At 45.5% G+C, this 27,653-nt stretch overlaps 1 protein-coding gene across 2 annotated transcripts in view; it reads right to left on the bottom strand.

The window, feature by feature from the left end:
- Nucleotides 1–1,365: 1,365 nt before the first annotated feature.
- LOC146177782 (thiopurine S-methyltransferase-like) overlaps nucleotides 1,366–27,653 on the bottom strand; it is a 172,494-nt gene continuing 146,206 nt past the window's right edge. For both annotated transcript variants that reach the window (XM_084581550.1, XM_084581551.1), the window contains exons 8-10: nucleotides 5,796–5,881; nucleotides 4,175–4,219; nucleotides 1,366–1,712 (exon numbers count right to left, since the gene is read on the bottom strand). In XM_084581550.1, the coding sequence (XP_084437676.1) occupies nucleotides 1,612–1,712; nucleotides 4,175–4,219; nucleotides 5,796–5,881 (232 nt within the window). In that variant the 3' untranslated portion in view covers nucleotides 1,366–1,611. The remainder of the gene's footprint in view (nucleotides 1,713–4,174; nucleotides 4,220–5,795; nucleotides 5,882–27,653) is intronic.

Consider the following 27,653-nt stretch of genomic DNA (forward strand, 5'->3'; position numbering starts at 1 on the left):
TAATGGCCATCTAACACGGAATCGTCCACACATGCTCTCTAGTGAAAATATTTTCCATCCATCCATTGTACGACAAAAAATGTATGAGCATGAACCCCTAAGAGTTTCAAAAAGACTGAATTCTGGGCGAGTTAGTGGGAGCTAAGCATTTTGCAAAGCGAGAAAAAATAAAAGACCGGGAAAAAGAAACACTAGGGGACAAGCCAAGCGATAGATACTGTTTCCTCCGGCTGGAAGCCTGATGCTGATAACGCTGATTAATAATGTGGCCCTAACTGCGAATTTAAGCTCAAATTTGCTCTTATCCACATATAACGCGAATCAGAAATGTGACATACATTTGGGGAAAATCGTGTATTATAAGCGGCTCTTACTGTACTTAATCAATAAGTTTAATGTATTAGATTCTGAGAGAAGCAAAGTGCAGCAGGGGGTGGCAGGGAATCAGATAGAAAATAAAATCAGGAAATTTGCAGCGGTGAAGTGACGAATTTATCTACAACACTGCTTGGATTGTCCGTGCGTGTTTCTTTCCTGGTTTTTGCTTTTCGCTTTGTGCAAAATGCTTAACCACTAAGAAATTGGACATTTACATTCGACACGATCTCAGAAGTACATTTAGCAAACTTTTTCAATGTCGATCGACGAAAAGTACTTTTCCCTCTTTGATGTTATTCTGCGAGAAAGGCGGAGGGATCATCGGTGCCGCACGATATATCCTGAGTATGGCCAGCTGTTTAAATACTCCTGAAAAGCCCTGCAGCTTTTTTTGTGATTGAGGTTGAGACTCAAACCCATTAAGTGACAAATAACGCTATCTGAAAGAGCACTGAACAATGGTAGAGGGGGAGAGTCAGTTCGCAAGCAGAGCCAACATTTCGACAAGTGGAGTTGCCGTCGTCTGGGCGATAAGTCCATTTTTCGTAACGTTGTCTCTGCTTGAGAACTGACCGTCCCCTTCTACATTTGTTCAGTGCTCTTTCATATTGCATTGCCATGTTCTTCCTCTTGAATCCTCAACAACAGAAGACGACACAGGACAAGGAGCCTCCTCTTCTTACAGTGGCACACGTACCGCATATGGGTGAAATTCTGTACAACTTCTTCCTGGAGAGCACTCACCTTCAAAGCGGCGCCAACACTGATGACATGAGGAAACTCAAAGCCGTACCACCACAGCACATCACCCATTTCATCATTCGCAGCTGTGCTAATGACTTAAAGCATAGCACCGGAGAACACATGATTTAGGCCATGCAGATGCTCGTACACAATGTTCATGCCAACAAGAAAGACGCGAAACTCACACTGACAACTATCCTACCTAGGTTTACAAACACTAAATTCACGTGTACCAGTCACGAATCCTAGCAGCACCCAAAACGCATTTATTGTAAACTAATTTTGTTATACATAGAAGTCAGTCATGAACACGTTGAAGTCATTCACTACATAGAAATCCAAATTGACCCCTAGGTGCACCTGGCCAAGATGAACTACACCCCAACTTATGAGGCACCCGACTAATGGCCAATACATTCAAGTAGAGAGTAGGGTGTCATGTCGAACGAAAGAACGCTATAGTTTTATAAGCGCTGGCTTGCTGTTTAGCTATCCTTCCATGTACCATGTGACTTCATGCAGCCTTGCGATGCCAGCAACGGTGACGTCATTCACCAATTCGGACACTTTTGTCAAAGTGGAATTTTCACCTGCAATATAAGATAATGCAATTATTAAGGCCGTTTTCAAAATTTGGTTCTCTGATACTGAATGTCTAGGCGCTTCAAAGCTCATTCAGACGCCACAGCAACAAAATTAAATTTTACCAGAAACCAGTTTATTTGGCATAACAAAGGACGCAGTCGATGCTTTGTTTGGCAAGCACAGGGTTAAAAGAAGATCGAAGCCTTTACGCGCCGTCTACAAACCGAAGTTTATTCCATTCAGGTTGCTAAAAAAACAAGAAAACAACCATGTGACCTCTTCTTGATAGCAATAAACATTGGAAAATGAGAAATGTTACGTCGGGTATAACCCAGCCAAGCTCAATACACATTTGGTATCTTTGATGTCGTTTCATTTTCAAATCTGTTATATGTGAGGTGCACTACACGCTTATCTTCTTTCCCAATTGTATGTTTATCAATCTATGGTCACGTGCTTGTTTTCTTCCTTTTTTGCACTTGAGTGGATAGAACTTCCCTTACTACTTCTTCTAGTCATATAAGTCCTTCTAGCCTTCTTCTAGTCCTATAGCATTAATACTACACAAATGTTTAGTTCGTACTAAACTAGAATATGCTGCATCTATTAGGGATCCCAGTCAAGAGCTGCTCATCCATCAACTAGAATCTGTACAGAACCGGGAAGATCGCTTCATTCTCTCTATCATCGTAACTCTAGCGTCAGTGCAATGAAAGCAAGCTTATCATTACCAGTGCTATCACAGCGTCGACATATATTCCGGCTTTGCCTGCTTCATCAGATATATCACTAGAATCCTATGCTTAAAAAAAATTGATAACCCCATCTTGTTACGTTTCAGCTCTCATTGCCCATAGTCATAAGGTTATGTTCCTTGATGACACACCAACCATTTCTACAATTCATTCATCCTCAGCACGTCAGCAATTTAGAATCACCTTCCCCGATCTATTGTCAAAATATCTGATAACCTGATGTTCAAGCTGCAATAACTAAGCTGCTAGCGCCATAAACGCCAGATAGTGTTGTATTGTCACCGTTTTTTTTCTTTACATCATTTTCTTTTCCCTGCAGTCTTTAAAAATGGGTGTTCTAAGTTATTTTTGCAAGCGCATAATACTCCGTCGAGTGTATTTTTTCTTGTCGTTTGTTTCTTTGTTTCCAATAGTTCTGCTTACGTTATGTACACTTATCTGGTTTCTTCATTTCATTTTACTCTATGCCATTATATTATTAGGTTCCTTCTCAATATTGATATAACCTTTTCGCTTTTTTCGGCGTGAACCGCACTTATGTTTGTTATATATGTTTATTTTACTGCTGTTTTTGTTTTTTACTTTCATGTTTCTACCCCACTCCCCTCTGCAATGCTCTCGGGCCCGGAAGATAATGAATTAAATAAAAACTCAATAAATAAATACTCCGTCGGTATCCTCCCCTCGTCCTGCTTATCTTGCTCGAACATTTCTGGTTATGCGGCAGTTCCCAGCAGCCGGTTAGAGACGCGGCAGAGACGTTAAAAAAAGCTGGCCAATACAATTTACGAACAGTTACAAATGGTATACATGTTGCGTTCAATTTGACTAATTCGGTATAATGCACTTTTCCAGAGCCACAATCAGTAAATAACTGCAGTCCTGTGTCAGTGTTTTGCTGCAGCGGTAAATATCGGTAATTCATGTAGCGGTCACCACGCACGAGCTGCGAGTCCTGTGGGAGTTGTTGACAGTCGAAACGTACTTAATATTGCATTCTTCAGATCACACGGCGGCCAATACCGGGATAAATCATTTGTACCTAAGCAGCGAACTAATCGTGGAGTGTCTCTTCACGAACTGTTAACAACCCGCCCAGCTGTTACAAGAAGCCTTAACTGAAATTAGTTGCAGCTGTGTACGAGGCACTAAAGACCACGGAGAAGGCATCGGTTAAATTTGAGCTGCACTCCTGCTAAATGAACAAGCTCTTTTTCGCAAGTTCAAGAATGCGAAGCGGATAGGAGTTCGGACGACCACGGATATCGTACTGCAACTGAAACATAGACCTGCCGTGAGGGAATATCACCTTCTCGACTCCATGGAAAAGCGCCATTGTGGGACCATTGACACGAGTTCGGTAAAATAGCTGCAGGCACCCATGTACTTCTGGAGTGCTCCAAGGACCCTCGATTTTTAATCCTAACGCAAAGTTCAGTTCAAAATACGTTAATAAAGGTTCTTTTATTGTAACGAAATTATTTTTGGGCAGCAAGAACTGAAGCATTTGATTTATTCGTATTTGTCTCAGGGACTTCAAAATGGCAATTGTCGTTAGTAGCCCTGAAAATAATTTTGTTCCGAATGATGGCTATAAGAAATAGTGAGAGGAGCCTTATCAATGTACGATTATGGTAACTTATCTTAGAAACGCGGAAAAGAATAATCAACCAACCAGCCCAACTTAGCACTAAACTCTAAAGGAGCCTTACCAAATAGGTTCATGACGTCGGAGTCATCTACGTTGTACGGAGGTCCTGGAAAAGAACGCCACTTTCAATAGCCGACCTAAACGTGGAAGCGATTTTATAGCCTGTGGTCGTCGTTTTGGTAATAAAGATCGCAGAAATCACAAATGATAATGGAGCATAGGCAGTTATTAGAGAATACATTTATCTGCTGGCAAAAGTTGTCAATATTTTTCTTATAGTCAAGGAACAACTGCTTTTATATTCTTCATTTCAGAAGCTAATTTCAAAGCATAAAGAGGTGGCTTCATTTTCAGCAGCAGTGCCTGACCAGTGCAGGATGTTTCAGGGTGAAAAAAAACGTCAGCTAAATTGCGAGAAGCATGAAAGCAATTTTAGGATCTGAATATTCAGCTGCTACAGGCCTGTAGGTAACCTAATTGATTATGTCAGCCATTGTTACATTAAAGGTGCTTTTTCGCAGCTCCTTACAGAAAAAAAATTCATAATGGTGTCTTTTTAAGGCAAGTCCAAATGCGTCAAATTTAAACCATGTCATGTGAAAATGCTCTCTTGGAAAACTGAAACTCACTCTGATTCAGAAAACCCAGCTAAATAAAGAAACAGGGATCAAACATGCCGCTGGTCACTGCTGTTTTTTCAGTCGGAAACACTAATATTAGTTTTGTCAAATTCATTACATTTCGCATCTTAGCTAGACGTCTGCCCTCTCATTGCAAAAATCAGCGTTGTGTCGTAAACCTCTTATAAGTAACTATTCTGTAAAATAGTCATGCACGCGTATAAATCCTTCTTCGCCTGGCTTTCGACGTTTTGAGCTACAATCAAAGTCATGATTACTGCTCAAGACGCAATGTGGGCAATCTCACCCCATTCGCTCATTTTAGAGAGAAAACTGCATAATTCGAGTCTTTTACAAAGCCTAACCTTCAAGTAATTCTGTCAGCGTAGCGTAGCAAGAGCGTGTCTTAAACCGATGTTTATGGCTGTCGTCACGTCTTAATCGGAACTTGAAACATGTAATTGCATCAAACATGCAAACATGCGTCAATAATTGTCCTGCATATTGAACAATTCCCCGAGTTTTAAGAGGGTGATTGATTTGACATAGGACACTTTACGCATGCCATTTTAACAATTCTACAGAGATGGGGGCAAGAGATTTCAAACGTTTGGCAGTCCAGTTGTATGAGGATAAATTCCTTGGCATAGCAATAATGGCAAGAAACAACTAAATCATGCAAATAGCTTTTAAACACATTAAAACCCTATCATATTCTCTTTTTTTTTCGACATCGACTTCTAAGTCAGCTTAAGGTCATGTGGCCTACATCGTCCTTCCAAAGTTTAAGGTATACGAAGGTAGGCATTCAACCTTCGGAGTTTGTAGATGATGGCCAAGCATTCTTCTATCGCCTCTGAGTAGATGCGTTCCGCCGACACGAACGTGCGAGTCGCGAGCCGCAGTTCGCCATTGAGATTACCATGCACGGCCGGCTCAGCTAGTTCTCACGTCTGTCGAGTGACTGCGGCCATGAAAGCATCGTGACCAAGGCTTACATCTGTAAAGTAAGCCGCTCTCTTCCAGCATGTCCTTCATGGCACAACCGGTGAATAGCCTCACCTGTATGGCTGTAGTCTTCGTGTTTAAAGGTTGTAAGGATGTACTTGTATCCTGGTAACAGGACGGTTTTCATTAGTTCCACGTATCTGTAACAAAAATTGGCAGTGGCTTAGCTCTGTTTAAGCCGGGTAAATTGCCTTAGCAATGGTCGCATGGCTGTGCCTGTATGTTCACCTGCGGTGTGGTTCGATAGTCTGTCTATAGAGTAACACATGACACACATTGGCTACGACTGTTCTCTTTCGCTTTTATTTATGTCAATGAATACGCAACCCGGTCCGTGAAGTAATCCGATATTGTTTCCGCTTGATTTATACTATGTTCAGTCTGCAAAGATGTTATTTGCATCACGAGGTGTAAGCTACTCCCCGACTTTCTTGTTCCCACGCTTTCTTGCCGAAGCTTGTCGCCGACGCCTCCCTTTAGCAGCCCGCATAGCAAAGCAGTCATGGCGAGGCCGAAGCAACGGCGCACTATCTGTTCGGTGCGGAAGCGGCGCCGCTGCAGCGCGCGGATGGATGGATGGATGGAATATAGGAGCGTCCCCTTTGAAACGGGGTGGTAGCAGTAGCTATCATGCTCATTTTTCTCTCTATATCTTAATTATTGAATTAGATTGTTTAACTAAACCATCATTCTATTTATTAAATTTTTGTTTCTACATTACTAACATTATGTCACTCCTCTGCTTTTAAGCCACCAATCTTCCAGCCGTTTTTTGCTAGTTTCCACCGCCGCTTTATTCACCCAGCCACTGGTATCTCTAAACCCCAGAGCTTCAGGAACAGTTACTGCGCCTGCATCAACTTCCGGATGAATACCATTACATTCGAGTATAATATGGTCAATTGTTTCACTGGAGTTTCCACATACAGCATATGTGTCATCTCCATTGTTAAATTTCTTTTTGTAGCTGCGTGTTCTAAGGCACCCTGATCTAGCTTCAAAAAGTAGGGCACTGCCTCTTGAGTTATCAAAGAAATCTTCCTTCCTGATCTGCATTTTCCACTTACGGTATAATTCCACACTCTGTTTCTTTTCCATCGAATTTATTTAATTTTTACCTTCTGTGTTTTTCACCTGTTGCTTAATGCTCTTCATTTCTCCGTCCTTGTTACTAGCATACTTACTAGTTAGTTTCCTAGTTCTTTTCCTCCATTGTGAGTCAACGCTTTTTAGGTAAAAGTATTTAAATACTTTAGCTGCCCATCTGTTACTGTCCAATTTCCTCAGGCGTTCCTCATATAATATTTTACTCTGAGCTTCCCGTACTTCGAAAGATGCCCAGCCCATATCTCCCTGTACCGCCGCATTTGTAGTTTTGCCGTGGGCACATAGTGCTAATCGTCCAACGGATCTCTGATTTATTTCTAATGTCGACTGTACCTCTGATTTTAGGCATAAAACCGCGTTTCCGAAATTAAGTCCGGGCACCATAATTCCTTTCCAAATACCCCTCAAAACCTCATTCCTATTCTATCCCCACAATGCCTTATGCTTCATTATCCCGGCATTCTTTCGCCCTTTGGCCTTAAGTGATTGCTCATGCTTTCCAATGTATGCCAATCCTTCCTTTAGCCATACCCCCAGATATTTATATTCAGCTACTCTAGGTATTTCATTGCCTTGTATTTCAAGACCCTGATCAGTTCAGCCGTTGAAAATCATTAGACCCGACTTAACTGCTCTGAAACTGAAGCCTAGAGCGTCCCCTTCGTCTCCGCAATACTTAACTAGAGTTTGCAATTCTTCCAGACACTCAGCTAGCAGCACAATATCGTCTGCATACATCAAACCGGGGAGGCGCTGCTCTACCGCCTTTCCACCTAATCTATATGACAGGTTAAAACCTAGGTTACTAGGTGGCGGCGCGCCGACGGGGCCGGTATCTGGCGGAGCTCGGCTGAAGCGGTGGCTAGGCGACGGCGCACCACCTGCTCGGCTGCTCGGCTCAACAAGTGGCTACGGCCGGTGCTACGCGATGAGGCAACTACTGAAGCCATTTTTTAGAAAATGAGCCGTCAACTTCTAGAACCAGCAAACGTTTTTGGCTCCCTGAGAAAAGGTGTGTAGTAACAGATTCGTTGATTGAAAATCTATGTCTATATAATAACACAGAAGCTTTACAAAGGGAAGGAATATGACGAAACAACTAAATTCAGGAAAGCAGATTTTAAACGAGTATATCGATTGCGCAACAGAATGCAATGGACAATGAACCACATACTGCTTATGATTAAAAATGCAGAAGCACAAGAAGAAATATATAAGATCAAATATATTTGAAATTATGGGACATTGTCACGCAGAAAGGTCCCGATCAACCTCATCGAGGATCACAGAGCGGCGGCGCGCTATGTAGGGCCAACATCATAGCTCGTTTTCCTCACCTTGAGGAAGCACGTGCTTGCGATAAGTGGAGAGTGAACATGAGGAATACGCCGAGTCAATATAAGCAAATCATCGCTATGATTTCCTACTTATTTATTATTTTATTTCCAAAAACCCTAAAGATCCTCTTGCGAGACTAATATAAGTGGGCACAGGAACATATAAAGCAGAAATACAACAGTAACGCTTTACCAAATGAAATTCACAGAATACAGTTGATAACAAATAATACCAAAAAAGCGCACAATATATCAATAAGTAATATTAAATTGGCGATTACACAGCGTTTTGTTGCAAAGGTTGTTTTGAGTAGCGATGTATTATGGGCAGGTTATTCCAGTCTGTTATTGTGCGTGGTGTAACGAGAAGATAAAAGGAATAGGCACGCTTTGCAGCAAGCTGCTGCGCCGACAAAGAACTGCCGTCGTCGACGATTTATTTCTCGCCTTTTAAAGACCAAGAATCGAAAGGCGAAAGGGATCGAAGGAGGGAAAGATGAGGCCCGCCGTTATCGGGAAGCTAAGCTGCTATCTGATAAATCTCTTTTGGACAAAAGAAAAAAGGTTAGAATACTTGGCGAAAACGGCAGTGATAGTTAAGTATTCGAGGTTCCGCACGTTGCCTGGTCGATTTTCGTAAGCCGGACCATGTGACATCTGTTTCATGCGTAGCTTTTTCGTGTTCTTCAACGCTTTTGCTATGCCTTGGCGATTGTTCTTGCGGAATATTGACGTCCCGACATCTCCCATGAGCTGCGGGCATCGGATGCATCATGGTTTGTCTGTCTTTGTGTGCTGCCCATATCCTTGTCTTTGCTGCTGTGAGACTGCTCTCCTAGGCTGTCGTCGTCCTGGTTTTTCTGAATACTTTCATTTTTTCCGTGAATGTGCAGCAAGTGTTGCCTGTTTCGCCCAAGAGCCGCTGGTTTTGTCTTCACTACGTACGACCTCGGTGCTGCACTCTCGATTAATGTCGCTACCTTTGACCAGTTGTCTCCTTCAGCATGAAATGAATGAACTGCCCTCTTTGAGCGCTTGTAGTACAGTTCCCATCGAAGGATGGCAATGAAGAACTCCAACTGGGACTTCTGGATTGTCGCTGTATTAAGTTAGGGAAGTGTGGAGGGGTCGGCCTTGCTGCTGTTCGCCCGGAGAGCGGCCATATTCTAAGGAAGAAGAACAATAGTCTCAGACCTAGCCAAAAGGCACAGCGTGATTCTTTAGTCTTCTTGAGGATGCGCTTAACTATCGAACTCCATTTATGTCCGCCTGTTTAATCTTGGAAACTTTTAACTCGATGTGGTGTGCTAGAAGTCGTACTTATGCGCAAATAAACGAAACTCGCAATGAAAACTTTGAAATTGGGCTCTTTGTCAGTACTTACTTGCGCCGGGATGCCATAGCGTGAAAACATCGCCGATATTGCGGCTATTAACTCTTTTGCTGTTGTGCCTCTCAGCTGCTCGATTGCAGAGAAAGTAGACTTGGCATCATACACCGCGACATAGGTGGCTCCGCCAAACTGGAATAGGGTAATTCCTACGTATTACCACGACCTATCCGGGGTCTAGACCAGAATACCGAACTCCACGCTCTGGCTTTGTATTTATTGAGGCCGAGGTGCCCATCGCAAAAATTCGTTAAACAATTTCCGCTCTAATAGCTTTAGGTATGCTATCTTTACAGCCCATGAGCGGTATTCCTACCAAAGACAGCTTTCCGACAAAAGGCTTCAGTTTACCGTCGGGGATAGCCCCTCTTGAAATTCGCCGTCTCACGTCACTTAAGAGCGGTTAATCCTGCTTTCCTTTTGCAGACGCTCTTTCATTGGGATGCTTACGATGCTGGAGACTACCTGTACGGCATGGATGCCGCTGTCTACTTCCGATGGCTCGCTCGACGCCGAAGTTAGCACCGGTTCACGCGACATGACCGCCAGCAACACGTCCTTGTCATTAACGTACTGCGATGTATATCACATTGTAGCAGCTTAAGCTGACATTAAGAGATTTTATGCGGACCTACAATGCCTTTTAGACCGCACCCCATCATCAGGCGTCGTTTTTCTCATAGGAGACTGGAATGCTAAGGTAGGGAGTGAAGAAAAATCCGGAATTATAGGCAAGTTCGGTCTTGGCGAGCCAAATGAAGCTGGGCAGAGGCTAGTAGAGTTTTGTCAAGAAAACAACCTGACCATAGCGAATACTCATTTTCAACAGCACAAGAGGCGCCTGTACGCATGGACTTCACCGGACGGTCTGTACAGGAATCAGATAGATTATATTCTTTGCCGGCAGAGATGGAGAAGCTCCATACAAGCAGTAAAAACAAGGCCTGGGGCCGATTGTGGCACCGATCATCAGCTTCTTGTTGCCAAAATTAAGCTTCGATTGCGGTAAACGCAGAAAACTAGAAGGCCTTTCAGGTATGATCTGGATCAAATTCCATTAGAATATGCTGTGGAAGTGAGGAATCAATTTCAAGAATTAGGTCTAGAAGACAGAGAGCCCGAAGAGATGTGGACTGATATTCGTGATATAATACAAGAAGTTGCTACTAAGGTAGTTCCAAATCAAAAGAAATTCAAGAAAGCAAACTGGTTATCTGAAGAGGCTTTGCAAATAGCTGAGGAAAGGAGGATGGCAAAAGTTATGGGGGAAAGAGAAAGATGTAAGGTTCTCAATGCGCATTTTCAGAAAATAGCAAGGAGAGATAAGAATGCCTTCCTGAACATACAATGCAAAGCAGTTGAGGACAACAGCCAATTAAGGATCACAAGAGCTCTGTATAAGGCAATCAAAGATATCAAAGGAAGCTTCTGTGCTAAGCTGGGCGTGATAAAGGATAAACGAGGCAAGGACCTCACTGAAGCCTCAGAGATAAAGAAGTGGCAGGAATACACAGAAGAACTGTACAAGAAGGACCCGAATGTGCAAACCCAACATAAGACGGTTGTGATTACTGATCTCGAGCCGGGCATCCTGAAGAGTGAAGTTGAATGGGCCTTAGCCAGCCTTGCTAAGAACAAAGCTAGCGGAACTGATGGCATTCCAGCTGAGTTGCTTCAAAACCTCAATCATGACAACGCTGTTAACATTCTGCGTACATTATGTCAGAAGATTTGGACAACCCTGCAGTGGCCACAGGATTGGAGGAGGTCAGTTTAAATCCCCATTCCAAAGAAAGGCAGTGCCAAAGATTGTTCCAACTACCGCACGATCGCGCTTGTTTCGCATGCTAGCAAGGTGATGTTGAAAATCCTCCAAGGAAGGCTTCAGCAGTATGCGGATCGGGAGCTTCCGAACGTGCAAGCTGGGTTTCGCAAGGGCAGAGGAACTAGAGACCAAATTGCCAATCTTCGCTGGATCATGGAAAAAGCACGAGTGTTCCATTAACCCATCTACTTCTGCTTTATTGATTATGCGAAAGCATTTGACTGCGTAGATCACAGCAGATTGTGGCAAGCTCTCCAAGAGATGGGAGTTCCAATTCACCTCATCTGTCTCCTCAGGAACCCTGTATGAAGGACCAGAGGCCACAGTCAGAACTGGGCATGGTCTTACTGATTGGTTTCCGATTGAGAAAGGAGTGAGGCAAGGCTGCATACTGTCGCCCTGCCTATTTAACCTATATGCAGAGTGCATCATGAGGAAGGCCGGTCTGGACGAGTCTTCAGCTGGAGTGAAGATTGCTGGAAAACGTATCAACAACCTTAGATATGCTGATGATACCACTTTAATGGCAGAAAGTGAAGTGGAACTCATGAGACTTCTGATGCGCGTACAAGAAAAGAGTGAGAAGTTTGGGTTTAAACTGAACATTAAAAAGACAAAGATCATGGCGTCTTGCCCTATCAAGTCCTGGAGCATCGATGGACAAGAAGTGGAAGCTGTGACAGATATTGTATTCTTGGGCTCCAAGATTACCTCGGAAGGAGACTGCAGCCATAAAATTAGGAGACGCCTGCTTCTGGGAAAGAGAGCAATGGTTAGCCTTGACCGCCTAGTAAAGGGCAGAGACATTAGTCTGCCAACCAAGATCCGTATAAATCGTGCTATGGTCTTTCCAGTTGTGATGTATGGATGCGAGAGTTGGACTGTGAAAAAGGCTGACCGCCGAAGAATTGACGCGTTTGAATTGTGGTGCTGGCGAAGACTCTTGAGAGTTCCTTGGACTGCCAGAAGATCAAATCAGTCAATATTGTCGACCATAAACCCTGACTGCTCATTGGAGGGTCAAATTCTAAAGTTAAAGCTCAGCTACTTTGGTCATCTGATGAGAAGAGAGGAGTCGCTGGAGAAAGATATGATGTTGGGAAAGGTTGAGGGTCGCCGGAGTAGGGGTAGGCAGCGAACGCGATGGTTAGATGGCATCCTCGAGGCACTGCAGATGTAGTTATGTGATGTTAGGAAGATAGTGAGAGACCGGAAAGCGTGGCGTGACATGGTCCATAGGGTCACGAAGAGTCGGACACGACTGAACGACTGAACTGAACTGAGCAGCTTAATAAAAAAACGCTGCAGTCGTGGAGGCATGTCTGTAATGCTGTTTTTGTAGATTGCAGGTAAGGCCTTATGGTCAGTCTTGATCAGCACCTTGCGGACATTAACCAAATGATGGTACGTTTCTCATGCGAACAGTACCGTAAGCGTTTCCGTTTATATTTGCGAATAGCTGGTTTAGGAATCTGGTAGGGCCATTGATGCGTACGTCAATTTGCGCCACTCACCTTCTATATTTTAAGTAATGCAGCGCCTAAACCGGTCGCCGAAACTTCCGCAGCAATCTTCGTTTCCTTCGCTTCCTCAAAAAGCGCGAGTAACGAGGGTTTGTTAGTGCGTCGCAAATCTCTGTCCACTTTGACTATATTTTCCTGTTCGTGTATGTTTCCGCTGATAGTCCAGACTGCACCGGTCCCGTCACTGATGTCCCGCACGGCGATATCTAAAACGTCGAGCCCGTACTCGATCTTATGTTCATTTACTTTATCTACCTGTCCGCTCTGGCAGCGTTTACAGCATATGATAAAAGAATTCGGCTTCTTGCAAGCATAACATACAGATTTGTCGGGCAGAGTGTTTGCGTATGAGCCCTATTTCATTGTCGACATCGAAAAGTTTTTCGGTCATGATCACGTTTGTGAGCGTAGTGCCTTACTGCAGTGTGTCATTTCACCAAGCAGCATTCTATCATACGCTGAGACCACCGTCTCTAAGTTAAGATCCTTTTCTCGCAGCGGTTTCTTCATATCTTCGAATTATTAGTAGCGAGAACAACCTGATCTCTTATCATGGATTTTTCAAGCGAGCCGAAATTTCATAGCTTCGCCTGTTTCTTTCACTGCCACATATTTCACTGTCACATATAACATAGAGAAACATACTTAAAGAGCGGACGCTCGAGCCGTTTCGCGGCAGAGAAAATAACGGTGTGACCACCCGTCAGGCGGCTTAGCGACGTTTGCTTCCACTCTACTTTAATGATAGCTTATCATACATCCACTGGGTTGCATCTAAGCATCCCATTTTCATGATCTCAGTTCAATCATTTTCGATTTAAAATCTAATAAATCACATCGCGTAGACGAAACTTCTTTAGACGAGTTACGCAGAACGTTTGGTGCTGTTAAGTGTGTGCTTTTAACATTAGTGGTGTTATCCCTTCAGAAATGAAAAAAAAAAACGCCAGAGTAACTCCTCTATTCAAGGGAGGTGCACGAAACAATTACGGAAATTATTGGCCAATTTAATTTTAGCCTTGTATCTCTCAATTACTAAAAAAACATCTGCTGCTAGTCATGTCCAAGCGTCTTGATGCTAATAACATTATTTAAAATGCACAGTACGGCATTATACCAGGCAAAAGCACGCAGGTTATCATGGAAGATATTTCGTACCTTATAAATTCAGCTTTTCAAGCTAACCTGGTTGTATGCGCTCTCTTTCTTGATGTTAGCAAATCTTTCGATAATGTATGCCACAGCCTTTTATTCACAAAGCTCTCTTTATATTGTTTTCTGGGCCTTTTCTAAAGCTTCTCAGCAACTGTTTATAAAATGGAACTCAGTACGTCTTTATTTATCAGTATGGTTAATATAATCTCAATTAAAGCCGGAGTACTCCGGGGATTAGCATTAAATCAACTTCTCTTTAATCTATACGTCAATGACCTTGCCGCTGCTATTCTTACCTGGGCTTTTCAGTACGCTGACGACACTGTTATCCTGTCGCAAGATTCCCGTTTTTCAGATGCAATCTCCCGTTTGCAAGATGCAACAATTAGTGTCATGAACGAGTTCGATAAAAATGCAAGTAAATTAAATGTCTCCAAAACGAAGCTTATTTGTTTCCACAATCCCTTGAAGAAACGTGGCTTCAACCTTCCACTACTGGTTCCACCCTTATTCTTGCTCTCCTTGTAGCTGTTTGCCTGTTTCTTATGTTTCTTGTGTAAAATACCTGGGTGTCTTCTTTGACAGTGACTTCGCCTGGAAATCCGATTTGGCTTATCTATGCTCAAAGCTTCGTGCTGTTTCAGGAACCTTATAAAATATTAAATATTGCATGCCACTGTCCATTCGTAAAATGAATTTACATGCCCTGGGTTATAGCATGCTCTGTTATGGAATAACGGTGTTTGGTCACTACGCGTTTCGATGGGGAAATAGAATAAATTCCATACTTTTACCTATTTTGAAAATTATTAGCAATGATTTTGAATTACGTGCCGGAACTGACCTTTTCAAAGCATGAAGGTGCATAAATGTTTGCTCCCTTCTTATAGAAACGGTCATGCCAAACATTTCTGGTCACACAAGCATAAATTCGAATATTGTACTTCGCGTTGCCCCCGACCTAAACGCCGTCACCCGGGCCCTCGCAGCTCTGCAAGACACGGTCAGCGCACCCGCGGTTTCTACATACTATCCTGTCTCAATGAACTGCTAGAAACTGCCTTTCGCACAAAAACAATGTTTAAATAAAGCAAATCCTTCGTCGTATTAACCTTCAATCCTTTAGCCTCCAACCTTTTTTAAACTTGATCTCTATCATACATAACTGCATAAATTCAGAACTACTGGCGTGTAGAAGGTAGCACGAAGAATGTAATTCTCTTTGATTTGGTGTTTTGTACTCTTCTGATATGGGAATATATCATGTTCCGTTTATTGCTTTATTATGAATTGTTACTGCAGTCGATTACCGGTGCTTTTTGCCTTGGTTACTATGTACTAGAAGGGCTACCTCACATTTTATATCAGCTCAGATTACATGGCTTGTCTGTTTGTTTGTTGTTTTTGCAAATTGCTGTCAGTCTTTTTCATGCATGTCCCTGCTTAATATATTTCAAAGGATACTATGGTTGTCAGACATTAGAGTTTGCTACCGCTGCCTGTCGGCCCGCCCTTCAAACCCACTGCGGCTTTGGTAGACCATGATGTAATGCTGGTAAAACTCTGTAATGAAGTTTATGATTATATTTTAATAACAGAATATCAGCTGTGATGCCCTTTCACCGTGCAGCCACTGTTTGTTTTTCGGTCGTGTCTTTCTTAAGAACATTTTTACAAATATAACTCTCAAAACCTACAGTTTAAAACACAGCATTTATTAGTCTCTTACACGTACTAGAACCCAATCATTTATTTGGAACCACAAGAAGCGTTTATTGTGGATTTGGAATCGTTTTGCTAAATATGTTTACCTTACTGTATATTCACAAAGACTGTTCGTAAATAAAATTTTTATATGCCTAGTTCTTTGTTATGGCTGAAACATTCTCGTTGTGTCCGGAAAAGCGCTGCCAAATATTTGTGATATAAACGTTTGAGGCCATCTACTGCTTTTAGTCATGTACAGTAGACTGCCTGTAATACTTTTGTCACTCTGCCAGCGAGTAGGTTTCATCGCGATTACACTATTGTGACGCTATTCTGTATTTAGTTTGTTGTGCTTATATTTTATAACAGTCCATTGCTTAAGGCTGATGTTGTACAGAAATTCTGCGCGGGCTTTAAACGCACTTTTCCTGCATACTTTTCTGTAGCCATCCACTAGTCTCTTTGTGCTGTTCTCACGGGTGTTGTTTTGGAGTGGAAAAGCGCCGCGGGTACGCGCATTTTTTTCTTTCCTTTGTGATAAAGTGCCACTTTCTTTGCCGTGCCTTCTTTCTTATTAGTCTTTGTAATACTGACACATGTCATTCACACAAGACGACGGAGAATAACACGGGCGATTGCGAAAAGACGACGAAGTAAAACTGTGCTTCGTCTCGTGCTGACCTGACTTGTTGCTGGTGTTTCTCGGTGCCAGAGTGCTTTCTGTGTAACGTCACGTTACAAATATGGTGAAGTTTATGCCGGGTACGATTCCAGTCCTGTATAACCTACCTGTCTCTACGGTGCTCACCACGGTATATCAGCGCCTCGGCCATCGCCTACGTGGAGAGTCTCCGGAATGCGGTCCCCTTCCGGCCGCTACCAGGACGTCGCAGCCTCAGACGGCCGTAGAACGGGCTACGACAAGCGAGAGCAGGCTTCCCAGCACATCCTGTGTCGTTGCAGTGAACATCTCCGTATTTTAATGGCGATGTGTTCGAGGACGCCGACGACTGGCTTGGGACCTACTAGTGTTGCTCGTTACAACGGTGGACCGATGAGCGTAATCTCCACAACGTGTACTTCGCTCTTTCAGTCTGCACCAACATGGTTTGAAAACCATGAGCCTTCTTTTCCATCCTGGGAAGACTACTGTAGTACCTTGAAAGCCACGTTTTCTAGTGTCGACCGCCGAGAGAGAGCAGAAGCTGCGCTACACTCGAGCAGTCGCGCAAAAACGAGAGCGTGCGCATGTTATTTGAGGACATAACACATCTTTTCAAGCCCGCAGACCCACGAATGCCTGAAGAGAGTTCCGCCACCTGATGCGTGGCGTCAAGCAAGAACGTTGCGCGGACCTGGTCCGCAGCCCACCGCGCGCTGTGGCAGAGTTTCTTAGTGCGGCTGCCACCATGGAGAGAACTCTGCAACACCGAGCACGTCAATACAACCGTGACGTGAGCGCTATTGAGTCCGATGCACTCCTTATACATGTAGGCAGAGACATGGATGCAGTACGCAACCCCATCCGTTCTGTCGTGCGAGAGGAACTGCAAGCCCTCCAGATGCCTTGCAAAACGCCATCTATTCCCTAACTGGCTGAAGTCGTCCGGGACGAGGTGAGTATGGCACCTGAGCAAGCGCCTGACGTTCCCCACCAGTTCGACGCGAGATGCACCTACGCATCCGTCCTACATAACTCTCCCAGGCTGGACAGCGGTATCAGCGCCGTAGCTCCAACAGTGCCCCTCCGCCAACCTACCAGCGACCCGTAAGAGTCAAGTATGGCGGGCTAGGTACCGTCGGCCCCTCTGCTATTATTGCGGTGAAGAAGGTTCCCTCTACCGGGCGTGCCTGTACGCCACGTCAGCCTGCAGGATTTTGCACGGGATATGACCCCTGCCCTCAGAATGGCGAACGGCCTACTGAGATCGCAAGCCAGCTTGCTGCGCGACAGTATCCCATCACCTCCGGCGTCGGTCTCCGCCCCCACGGACTACCGTTTGCCAAGTCCCTTCTAGCCCCGACGCCGCTCTCCCAGCCCTCGCCGGTAAAACTTATACCAGCGATCTTCGGATTCAGGGTCACTGATGTAGGGAAATGTGAAGATCCTTCGTCATTGTCAAGCCGATTCGACGAGATTTCGCTGGTGTCAAGTAGCGACAGTACCTGACGTGCTACCTCCGATTTATACGTAATGATTGATGGAGTGGATGTTACCGCGTTACTCGACACTGGCGCCGATTATTCAGTGCTGAGCCATGAGCTTGCTCGAGTATCGAAGTGTTTTGACGCACTGGTCCGGCCCGAAATCTCGCACGGCGGCGAGTCACTTGATAACTTCTGCTGGAAAGTGCACTACGCGACTTGGCATCCGGGGCTTTCTGTATGTCGGAGAATTCGTCGTACTTCTCGAGTGTCCGAAGGACTTGATTCTAGGCCTAGACGTCCTGCACACCAACGGCGCTGTCATTGACCTCCAAAAAGCGCGTGTGACGTTTCCGACAAACGGGCCATGGAGCGCACTGAAAACGAGGATCCGTGGCTCAACGTTTAGTGTATAGTCTACGATGAGGTAGGTCACGGTGTCAGCATGGTCTAGTATTCTGGTTCTTGTGAGGCGTGACTTCTTTTACGGCTACGATGGCATCGCGGATGGGCAGCTCCCGATACTGCGCGTGAATGAGATAGCCTTCGCTCGAGGACTCGTTCATCTCTACAACGGTCGTACTACTGTCCTTCTGACTAATTTGGCTAAGAATATGCGGCACCTCGCCAAGGAGACGGCTGTTCTTCAGAATGTTACTGCCTTGCCTCATTTATGCACTGCCGGGGCCAGCCCTCAAAAAGAGGCCGCTCCTTGCCATGCCCTTCAAACCGTTAGTATTAGCCCAGACGTGAGGCCCGATCAGAGGAATCTTCTCTCGGTTCCTGTGATTTCGCAGACTGCTGTGCCACGGGCTACAAGATCGGTCGTACTCCTTTCGCCAAGCATCGTATCATCACCGATGAAACCACGTTGTCGGTATGCCAACGCCCGTACCGTACCGTAATGCTTGCGGACGGCGTGATCCAGGCTTAGACAAGCCCACAGGCGTCGCCAGTGGTCCTTGTTAAAACGAAAGATGGTACCTTGACATTCTGTGTCGATTACTGAAAATTAAATAATGTTACCAGAAAGAATGTCTATCTGTCCCCCACGATTGGCGATGCCCTCGACCGGCTACGTGGCGCCAGGTACTTCTACTCATTAGACCTCGCAGGCGGATACTGGCAAATAGAGGTGGATCAGAGAAACCGAGGGAAGACTGCATTTGTGACGCCCGATGGCGTATATAAGCTTAAGGTAATTCCATTTGGTCTTTGTTCCTCACCGGTCCTGTTCAGTGTATGATGCACACGGTTTTATCAGGTCTGAAGTGGCAGTCGTGCTTGGTTTACTTAGATTATGTAATTTGTTTGCCTACTTTAGAGCAACATCTGGACCAGTTGCGCATTGTGCTTCAAGTACTCAAAGGCGCACAACTAACGATAAAGCCCGAGAAATGCCATTCTGCATTCAAGAAAATTTTCTTTCTAGGCCTTGTCAGTGCCCAGGGCGTTCTACATGATTCTGATAAGACTGCCGCAGTGTCATGTTTTGCCCGTCACACCGACAAAAAGGCACTTCGGCGATGGGTTTTCGCTCTTACTACCGACGCTTCGTCCAAAATGTCTCGAAGATAGCTGAACCACCGATATTGTTAACTAGAGAAGACCCCATTTCTGTGAGAAAGACATCAAGAACAAGCCTTCAAAGAGCTCCGAAGTCGCCTGCACAGTCCCCCAATACTCGCCCATTTCGATGAAGACGCCCCAACCGACGTACCCATTGATTCCAGCAACTTCGGCCTGGGGGCGGTATTCATCGAGTGGCAAGACGATGTAGGTCGAGTTATGGCCTACGCGAGCCGAGCAATGTCCCCATCGGAGGCGAATTATTCGACCAAGGAGAAGTAGTATCTTGCGGTAATCTGGGCCATCACCAAGTTCCGGCCATATCTGTTTCGACGACTCTTTCGTAATGTCTGCGACCACCATTCGTTGTGCTGGATGACAAGCCTTTAAGACCCGTTGGAAGCTCAGATCGTTGAGCCTCCGTCTTCAAGAGTATAATGTTACTGATAATAATAGGTTGGGACATAAACACCAAGATGCGGATTGCTTTTCATGCGCATCCTTGGACTCCACTGTAGTAGAAAACGCTGCTGATTTCCCCTTTATTGCGGCCATTACCCAATCCCATATGGCTGACCTTCAACGCATGGACCCGAAGCTAGCGCCACTCATCGAGTATCTGGAAGGACGCTGTGATCGGGTACCGCTTGTTTTTTGTCATGGCTTACAGCCATATGCTTTATGAAGTGGATTTTTTATGGGCGCAATTTTAAAAGCTCAAAAGAGACAGCCCTACTCGTAGTACCTACGTATCTACGGCCTGACATCTTGAGCGCCTGTCACGACGAACTGTCAGCCGGCCACTTGGGAATTAGTCGTATGCTTGTAAGAATTCCGGAGATGTACTATTGGTTGAGGTTATTACCTTCAGTACGACCTTAAGTTAAAACCTGCCTTCCCAGAAAGGCTGTGTGGGGTACATTATTGAATCCTTTAGTAAGGTCCAGCGCAAAAACGGTTCCAGAGCTCTTTTGTGCGAGGGGTGCAAAACATTATCACAATGCTGAAGCATAACATCATGGGTTGCCATTTGGGGTACAAATACGAACCCGGACCAGATCAAGTCATGGTCATCCAATTATGTTACAAGGATGACATGCTCGAAGAGCTTGCCGAGGCAGGAGGTGGCAGAGATGGGGCGGAGGTGTTCCAAGGCAATAAGTTTGATTGCTTTTGGTAAAGGACACCTCTATGTGTCAAGCTTGCTAGTGTGTATTGAGGTCAGTAATGACTTCTAAAGGGGAGGCATCTAGGTTACGGAGTACCTTGTTACTGACGCGTCCTGCACCCAGGGCTGAAGTGGTTCGGAGCGTCTATAGTGCCGCACGTATGTTACCCAGGGAGATGTTCGCATCAAGGTTGAGATTGTGGGATCCTATAGGTAAGCAGGAAGAGGTGTAAGGGGGTCAGTGCAGAAGTAGCGGTCCAGTAAGGCTTCCAGAAGCTCTATATCGGTGAGTGGGGAAGAGCGAAAGAGATGGGAGATATCGTTGCGCTTGGGCGCTTTGGTGTGCATAAGTCTCGCAGCACCCTGAAAAGCGACCAAATGTCGCGAAGGCCCAGGTTGCCCGCCATGTGGTGGCAGGTCTGGTGCAACTGTCGCCGTAGACGGAAAGAACTGTACTCCTCCATACCGGACGCAAGCTGGGCCGAACGAAGAAGCATGCGGCGATTGTATTTCTGTGCCTGCCAGCGGCGGTGGAAACCATGATGGGCCTCGCACAGGTGCAGCAGACGGCTGTCTGCAGTAGTGGTGTGTGGTGCTGCAGGGAGTGTGGATGTTGGATGGCGGACGTCTACCAGAAGGGTCTCAGTCCTGGCAGAAAGTTCGGTGATGAGAGCAGAGGAAGTAGAAAGACGAGTGAAGCAAAGCGGTCCTCTTCTTTCCTGTGTCTCGTCCTTTGGCTGGTTAAGTATGAACCATTACCAACTTGCCCAGTCGTCAACCTTGTCGGTCCTTATGAAGTGCCTGGGTCAGACGAGCAGAGGTGGAAGCAAGGGATGGGAGTGGGAAAGTGGTACATATGATATAGTCATCGCTACCAAGGGAGACTCCTGTATAACTGCAGGTCAGATTGTAAATAATTTTGGAGAAGGAAAGCTCTGGATTGGTATCATTATACACTAGATCTGATCTTGGTGGGGTGAGCGAAGTCATTAAGCACCGAAATACACTCATTATGGATGAATTTCAAAGTGAGTTGCCCTTGTTGGTGTTTTGAGAGTAACCCCTGCTGGTGTGTGAGCACTGAAGTTGCCTAAAACGACTAATGCATTGTGGCCAGCACAAGAAAGTGCTTTACAATGAACGAGGAGGAGAGGGGTTGAAGGGGATTCAGAGGGCTATGCACAGTAAGAGTAACGAAGCTTGCCTAAGTGCGACGACGGGAAATCATTTCTAGAGAGAGGTATTTCTTGGGCCAGTTGGTGTTCTGACATCACGAGTGTATTATTTAGCGCAAAGCGAGATGACATCTTGTCTTTCTTTCGCTTTGCGCTAAATAATATACTAGTGATGATTTCTAAGTGGAGAGAGAATAGTCCAAAACTTCCAGTTGGCGCAGCACGGCAGCAAGGTTGCACTGCACCAAGCTGATAACATTTGAGTGTGTGTCAGAAGGATGAAAGGAGGCGTAAGCGCGCAGTTTCATGCGAGTTAAGGGTTCCTGGACTGCTAGGACGGAGAAGAGAGTGTCGGGAAGGACTGTCTGGAGTTGGAGCTGCATTTGCCACGGAAGCCCGACTGTTCCGCCGCCAGAGATTAAGGGGCGGGAATTGTCTGGGAATGATGGATGGTGAGGCCCTAGGAAGGGTTTGGGACCACTCCCAGGACGTGTGGGGAGGAAGCGTGAGGTGAGCCACGGCGGCCACAGTCGCGCTCTGGCAGGCCTCTAGCTCACCGTTCTCGAATCTAGGGCGGTTAGGTGGGATTCGATAGCGGCCACACAGGTGTCAATACTGGCAACACGCTCTTCAAGCTGCGCGAAGCGCATCATGGTGCGTTGCTCATACGACTCTCAGAAGGAGGCTGTTTGGCAAACAACATCGATAGCATTGATTGAAGGCTTTCGGAGCTTGTGCTGGGGGCAACGTGTGGTACAGGAGGCGCGCGATAACGCTACGGCGCCGTGTTCATCGGCTCCTCAGCTGGCGCCGGCGGTGGCTGCAGATGCGCGGTAGCTGGAGAAGGAGCATGAGCAGCGAAAGGCGATAGTGGCCTTGAGGGCCGTTCGTTTGGGGTCTGGCGTATGATATTGCGATTTCCAGCTTACCAGTGTGTTCTTAGTGGAGTTGGCGATGGGGCGGGGGAATTAAAAATTTCCAACTTGGGCAGAGGTGGGAAGATATAGCGATGACGGCTTGCGGACGCTTTACTGCGGGAAGCACAGAAGCGCTGGGGTTAGAAAGCCGAGAGGTCCTGAGGATGGGCTCGGTGGGAGCCGCTGGTGGGGAAGTCGGCTGCTTGGAGCAAGCTGGGGGTGATGACGCGCCGTGCCGGTAAAACGTCAGCCTGCCCGGGTGCGACCCCGTGATACGGGCCTCCTTACAAAGGACGCAGCAGGGGACGCAGTTTGTTGGCTCTCCTGGGTGGGCCTGGCCGTAGCGGTGGCAGAGGCCAGACTTAAGATCCGTGCGGATGCCCGCTCGGGGGCCATGAGCCTAGCAGGTCGTACATTTGGGATTTCACTGCGCTGTATATAACGCCGCGGATGACGTTGTCGGGTGCGGTGTCTTAGGAACGCAGAGTGTGAGAGCTGTCCTCAATGCGGAGTTGCTTGATCCGGGGAGACAAGCGCGCGGCTTATAAGGGTTCGGAAGTTTTGGGGAGTTGTACGCGTTTACCTTATGCAGCGTGGCATAGAGGCAAAAATTCTGCCTCGCATGGAAGAAGACCGTGATTCGAATCCCGGTGCTGCTCAATTCTCCATCGGATGAAAAAAAAATCCTTGTGTCCATGGAATTACGTAAATTGGTTAGGGGTGCGACCTGGACACCTCCAGAAACGCACTCCCTAACGAGAGCAGGAGTAGGCCGCCCTGGTGCAGTAACTGACCGCTACCTCTCTTCTCTGGACAGGCCGCCATTGTAAACTGATCCTGGAAACGTGTAACGCTAGAACCATATCTAGCGAAACTAGTTTAGCAGTGCTGTTAGAGGAGCTAGATGGTAATAAATGGGAAGCCATAGGGCTTAGTGAGGTTAGGAGGCCAAAAGCTTGTACTAAAGGACGGGTAAGTACTGTGTTATAGAGATTTTTCCGGACAGGCGAAAACTAAGGGTAGGCTTCTTTTTTAAAAAGTATATAGCTGGTAATATAGATCAATTCTACCGAGGTAATTAGAGGGTGGCAGACATCGTAATTAAGCTTATTAAGCGGTGCAAACTGAAGATTGTACAGGCCTGCGCACCTACATGTCATAATTACCAGGCAGTTGAAAGCTTCTACAAACATGTAGAATCGACAATGAGGAACGTAAAGACGCAGTACACTGTACGAATGGACGACTTAAATGCGAACGTATGGAAAAAGCAGTCGCAGTGGGTGACTATGGCATTTGTTTTAGAAATAGCAGGGGGGGGGGGGGATTACTAGTTGGGTTTCCAGAGTGCAATAACTTAAGAATCATGAATACCTTCTTCAACGAACCGAAGAACTGGAAGCGGACATGGAAATGTCTTAACGGGGAGACTAAAAATGAAACTTATTTCATTGTGTTCTAATCCCGTCACTACACAGGATGTAGAGGTAATCGGAAAAGTGCGATGCAATAACCACAATGTGGTACGGTCTCGAATTAGTCTAATCTATAGAGAGAACGAAACAGATTAGTAAGAAAGAAGTCAAGCGACGGATTAGCGGTGAGGGGGAGAGTTCAGGATCCCGCCACAGAATAGATATTCAGCTCTAACCGAGGAAGACGACATTAGTCTAGAAGCAAATACCAATATCAGATATATAATTGCTGAGTGCGCTATAGATTTAGGCGGTAGGACAGTTAGAGAGGATAACAGAAAGCTGTCTAAGGAGACGGAAGATTTGATTGAAAAATAGCAAATTCTTAAAGCTTCCAATCCAACAGACCTGATAGAATTCGCAGAGATATCAAAATAATCAACAGTCTCATGTGGCCGATATAAGAAAGTATAGCATGGCGAAAATTGAAAATGCTGTAAACAACGGGGTGAAGCAATGAAGAAGAAATTGGGCAGAGGCGAAAATCAGATGTAGGCGCTTAGGGTCAAGGCGGGCAACGCCATCACGAATATATGCGAGGTAGTTAAAGTAGCTGAAGTATTTTACACTGATCTCTGCAGTAGCTAAAGTAATCAGGACAATAATGAGATTGGCGGTAGGGAAAAACAGTCAGACGTTCTGCCAGTGACGAAGGACGAGGTTAAGAAAGCATTTTAAACTATGAAAAGGAGGAAAGCAGCTGAAGAGGATCAGGTAACTATAGATTTGTTCAAGGATGGGGGGATATCGTGCTAGAAAAACTGACCACCCTGTATACGCAGTGCCTGGAGTATCGACGGTACCGGAACCATGACAGGGCGCAAAAATTATCTTAATTCATACGAAAAGGTACGCAAAGAACCTGAAAAATTACAGACCAATCAGCTTACTGTATTTCACGTATAAGGTATTTCCTCAAGTAACCGCTAAAAGAATCAAGACAACTTTAGACTGAAATCAAGCGAAATATCAAGCAGGTTTTCGGAAAAGGCACTCTGCTATCGATCATATTCATACCATCAACCAGGTGATAGAATAATGCTCAGAATATCGCCAGCCCTGATACATAGCATTCATTGATTAGGAAAAAGCATTTGACTCATTAGAATCCTCAGCGGTCATACACGCATGGCGAAATCGGGGTGTAGACAATACTTACGTGAAAATGCTAGAAAATATATATAGTGGCTACACAGCAACCATAGTAGTTTAAAGAAAATAACAAAATGCCTATTAGGAAAGGTGTTAGGTAGCGAGACACGATCACCCCAGTACTATTCACAGCTTGCTTAGAGAAAATCTTCAGAGACTTGGAAAGGGAGCTGTAAGGGATAAGGGTAGATGGAGAATACCTCAGTAATCTGTTATTTGCTGATGACATTGACTTGCTAAGCAACTCGGGGGATGAACTGCAAATAATGATTGATGACCTAGACAGGAAAAGTAGAAAGGTAGGCTTGAAAATCAATATGCAGAAAACTAAGGTAATGTTCTATAGACTTGGGAATGAACGGCAATTTGCGTTAGGTAGCGAAGCACTGGCAGTAGTAGATGAATATGTCTGCTTAGGGCAGGTATTAACAGATCTGGACCATGAAAGGGAAATAACAAGATTAGGATGAAGCCCATTTGGCAAGCGCTCGCAGATTATGACTGGCAGCTTACCGGTATCGCTCAAAGGGAAAGTATACAACAGTTGCATCTTACCTGCTGAAACGTGGAGCCTGACAAAGAGGGTTCTACTTAAAGGGGTGGAGACACTAAATTACAAGATTTTGCTAAACTACACGCGCTTCTTTTGTGTTTGAAGACCATCACAGTAAAGTATTAGACTCAATGGAGGCGTAGAAAATATATAATTCTTTTTTAACGTTTGTGAAAATGCTCCCTCTCACATTCCGGATACATCAGTAGCGCTCTGACGTTGACGTAGATTCACAGAACAAACCATAATAAAGTATTTATGACGTCATCACGAAGTTTTCTGCCTTAAGACGCGATGCTGTTGGTCATCTTTTGAGCATTCTCTTTCTATTTTTGACTGCTCTATTTCACCCATACATATAGCAGTGTCACTTCGTTCTAACACACAGCACGACGGCTCACTGTAGCCAAAATTATGCTTGATGGTAATATTCATTCACTAACATTTGCGAAGGCTGCCGCCGACGGCGCGGCAATGGTCAGCGGACGGCGTTGTTGTTGGTCACCGTTATTGTACGAGACCTTAGTGGGCGGCGGCGCAGCAGTGAGGCAGTGAGCACTCTTTGGCTTTGTACTAGAATTAACAAATGTTATCAGGACTGCTAATATACTCGTGCAACAGTAGCATGCCTACACAAGTGCGGTGCCTTCGAAAACGACACCCCCGTGGGTGCGCCAGACGACAAACTATGCTGCTGCTCTGCCTGCCCTACTCGTCGCTAGGCCTAATCGGTTTCATCGGGAGGCACTTCGGAACGGGTTAGCGACTTAACGCTGTAATAAAGGACCATCTTCCGTCACCGCTTTACTATCGGACACCTACCCCATAATAAAATAAGCTCTATAAATGTGTGCATGGCGACTGTCCTCAATCGGCGTAATTTTCTCTCCACGAGTAGCGCTGACGACTGCTCCGCGCCGCCTTCAGCATTGCTCGGCGTACCGGGACCACACCGGCGCTTCGTGGTGATTGTAGGCACGTTCCGCGATGTACGCAATTGTCGATTTCAGTTCACTTGTGCCAAAACTATATACGATGGCTATTTTCATTTACTAAAATATGTGAATTTTCTGTCAACAATTCCAGATTCGCACACATGAAGCGGCGCTCAAAACGGGGTCTCGATCAATGCGATTCAAACTATATACTATACTCGCGCTCCTTTCATAGTCAAATCCTCTCCCGCCTTCTGATTTTTTCCCAGCCGCTCACGTAGCGTAGGAATTTGGGCAAAACTTTAGCGAAGCGAGCGGTCGACATCGGCGCTGCTCCGAGCAACAAGTTGTCGGAGAGCGAGTTGGCGACAGCCGTTCGCAGGCGACAACAGCATGTTTCCGAACAGTTCGTGTTCACGTGGCGTGGCAGGATCGGCAAAAACGACACAATTAAACATCACGTTTCCAGATGCAGTAGTGTGACTGCGCCATGACAACATACGGCGGAATCACACAACGAACAGAGCAGGAGACGCGCCTCCTCGTTGAGGTCACGATTGTTTTGGCCCATTTGACGTATCGACTTGCGTCAAGTAAGAACTGGCAACTACGAACCGAAATCGAAACTGCAGCCTACTAAAAATACGATAATACATTACGTAAATTAATTTTGGTCTTCTAACCATGTGCTCTATGCCTACAGAATCGATATGCACTATTTAGAAACAAAAGTATAGCACAAATATTTGGTGTCCCTACCCCTTTAAATAGAGAACGAC

The sequence above is a fragment of the Amblyomma maculatum genome, chromosome 10 (assembly GCF_055883805.1).
Source record: "Amblyomma maculatum isolate TAMU_Amacu chromosome 10, ASM5588380v1, whole genome shotgun sequence".
NCBI classification, from domain to species: Eukaryota; Metazoa; Arthropoda; class Arachnida; order Ixodida; family Ixodidae; genus Amblyomma; species Amblyomma maculatum.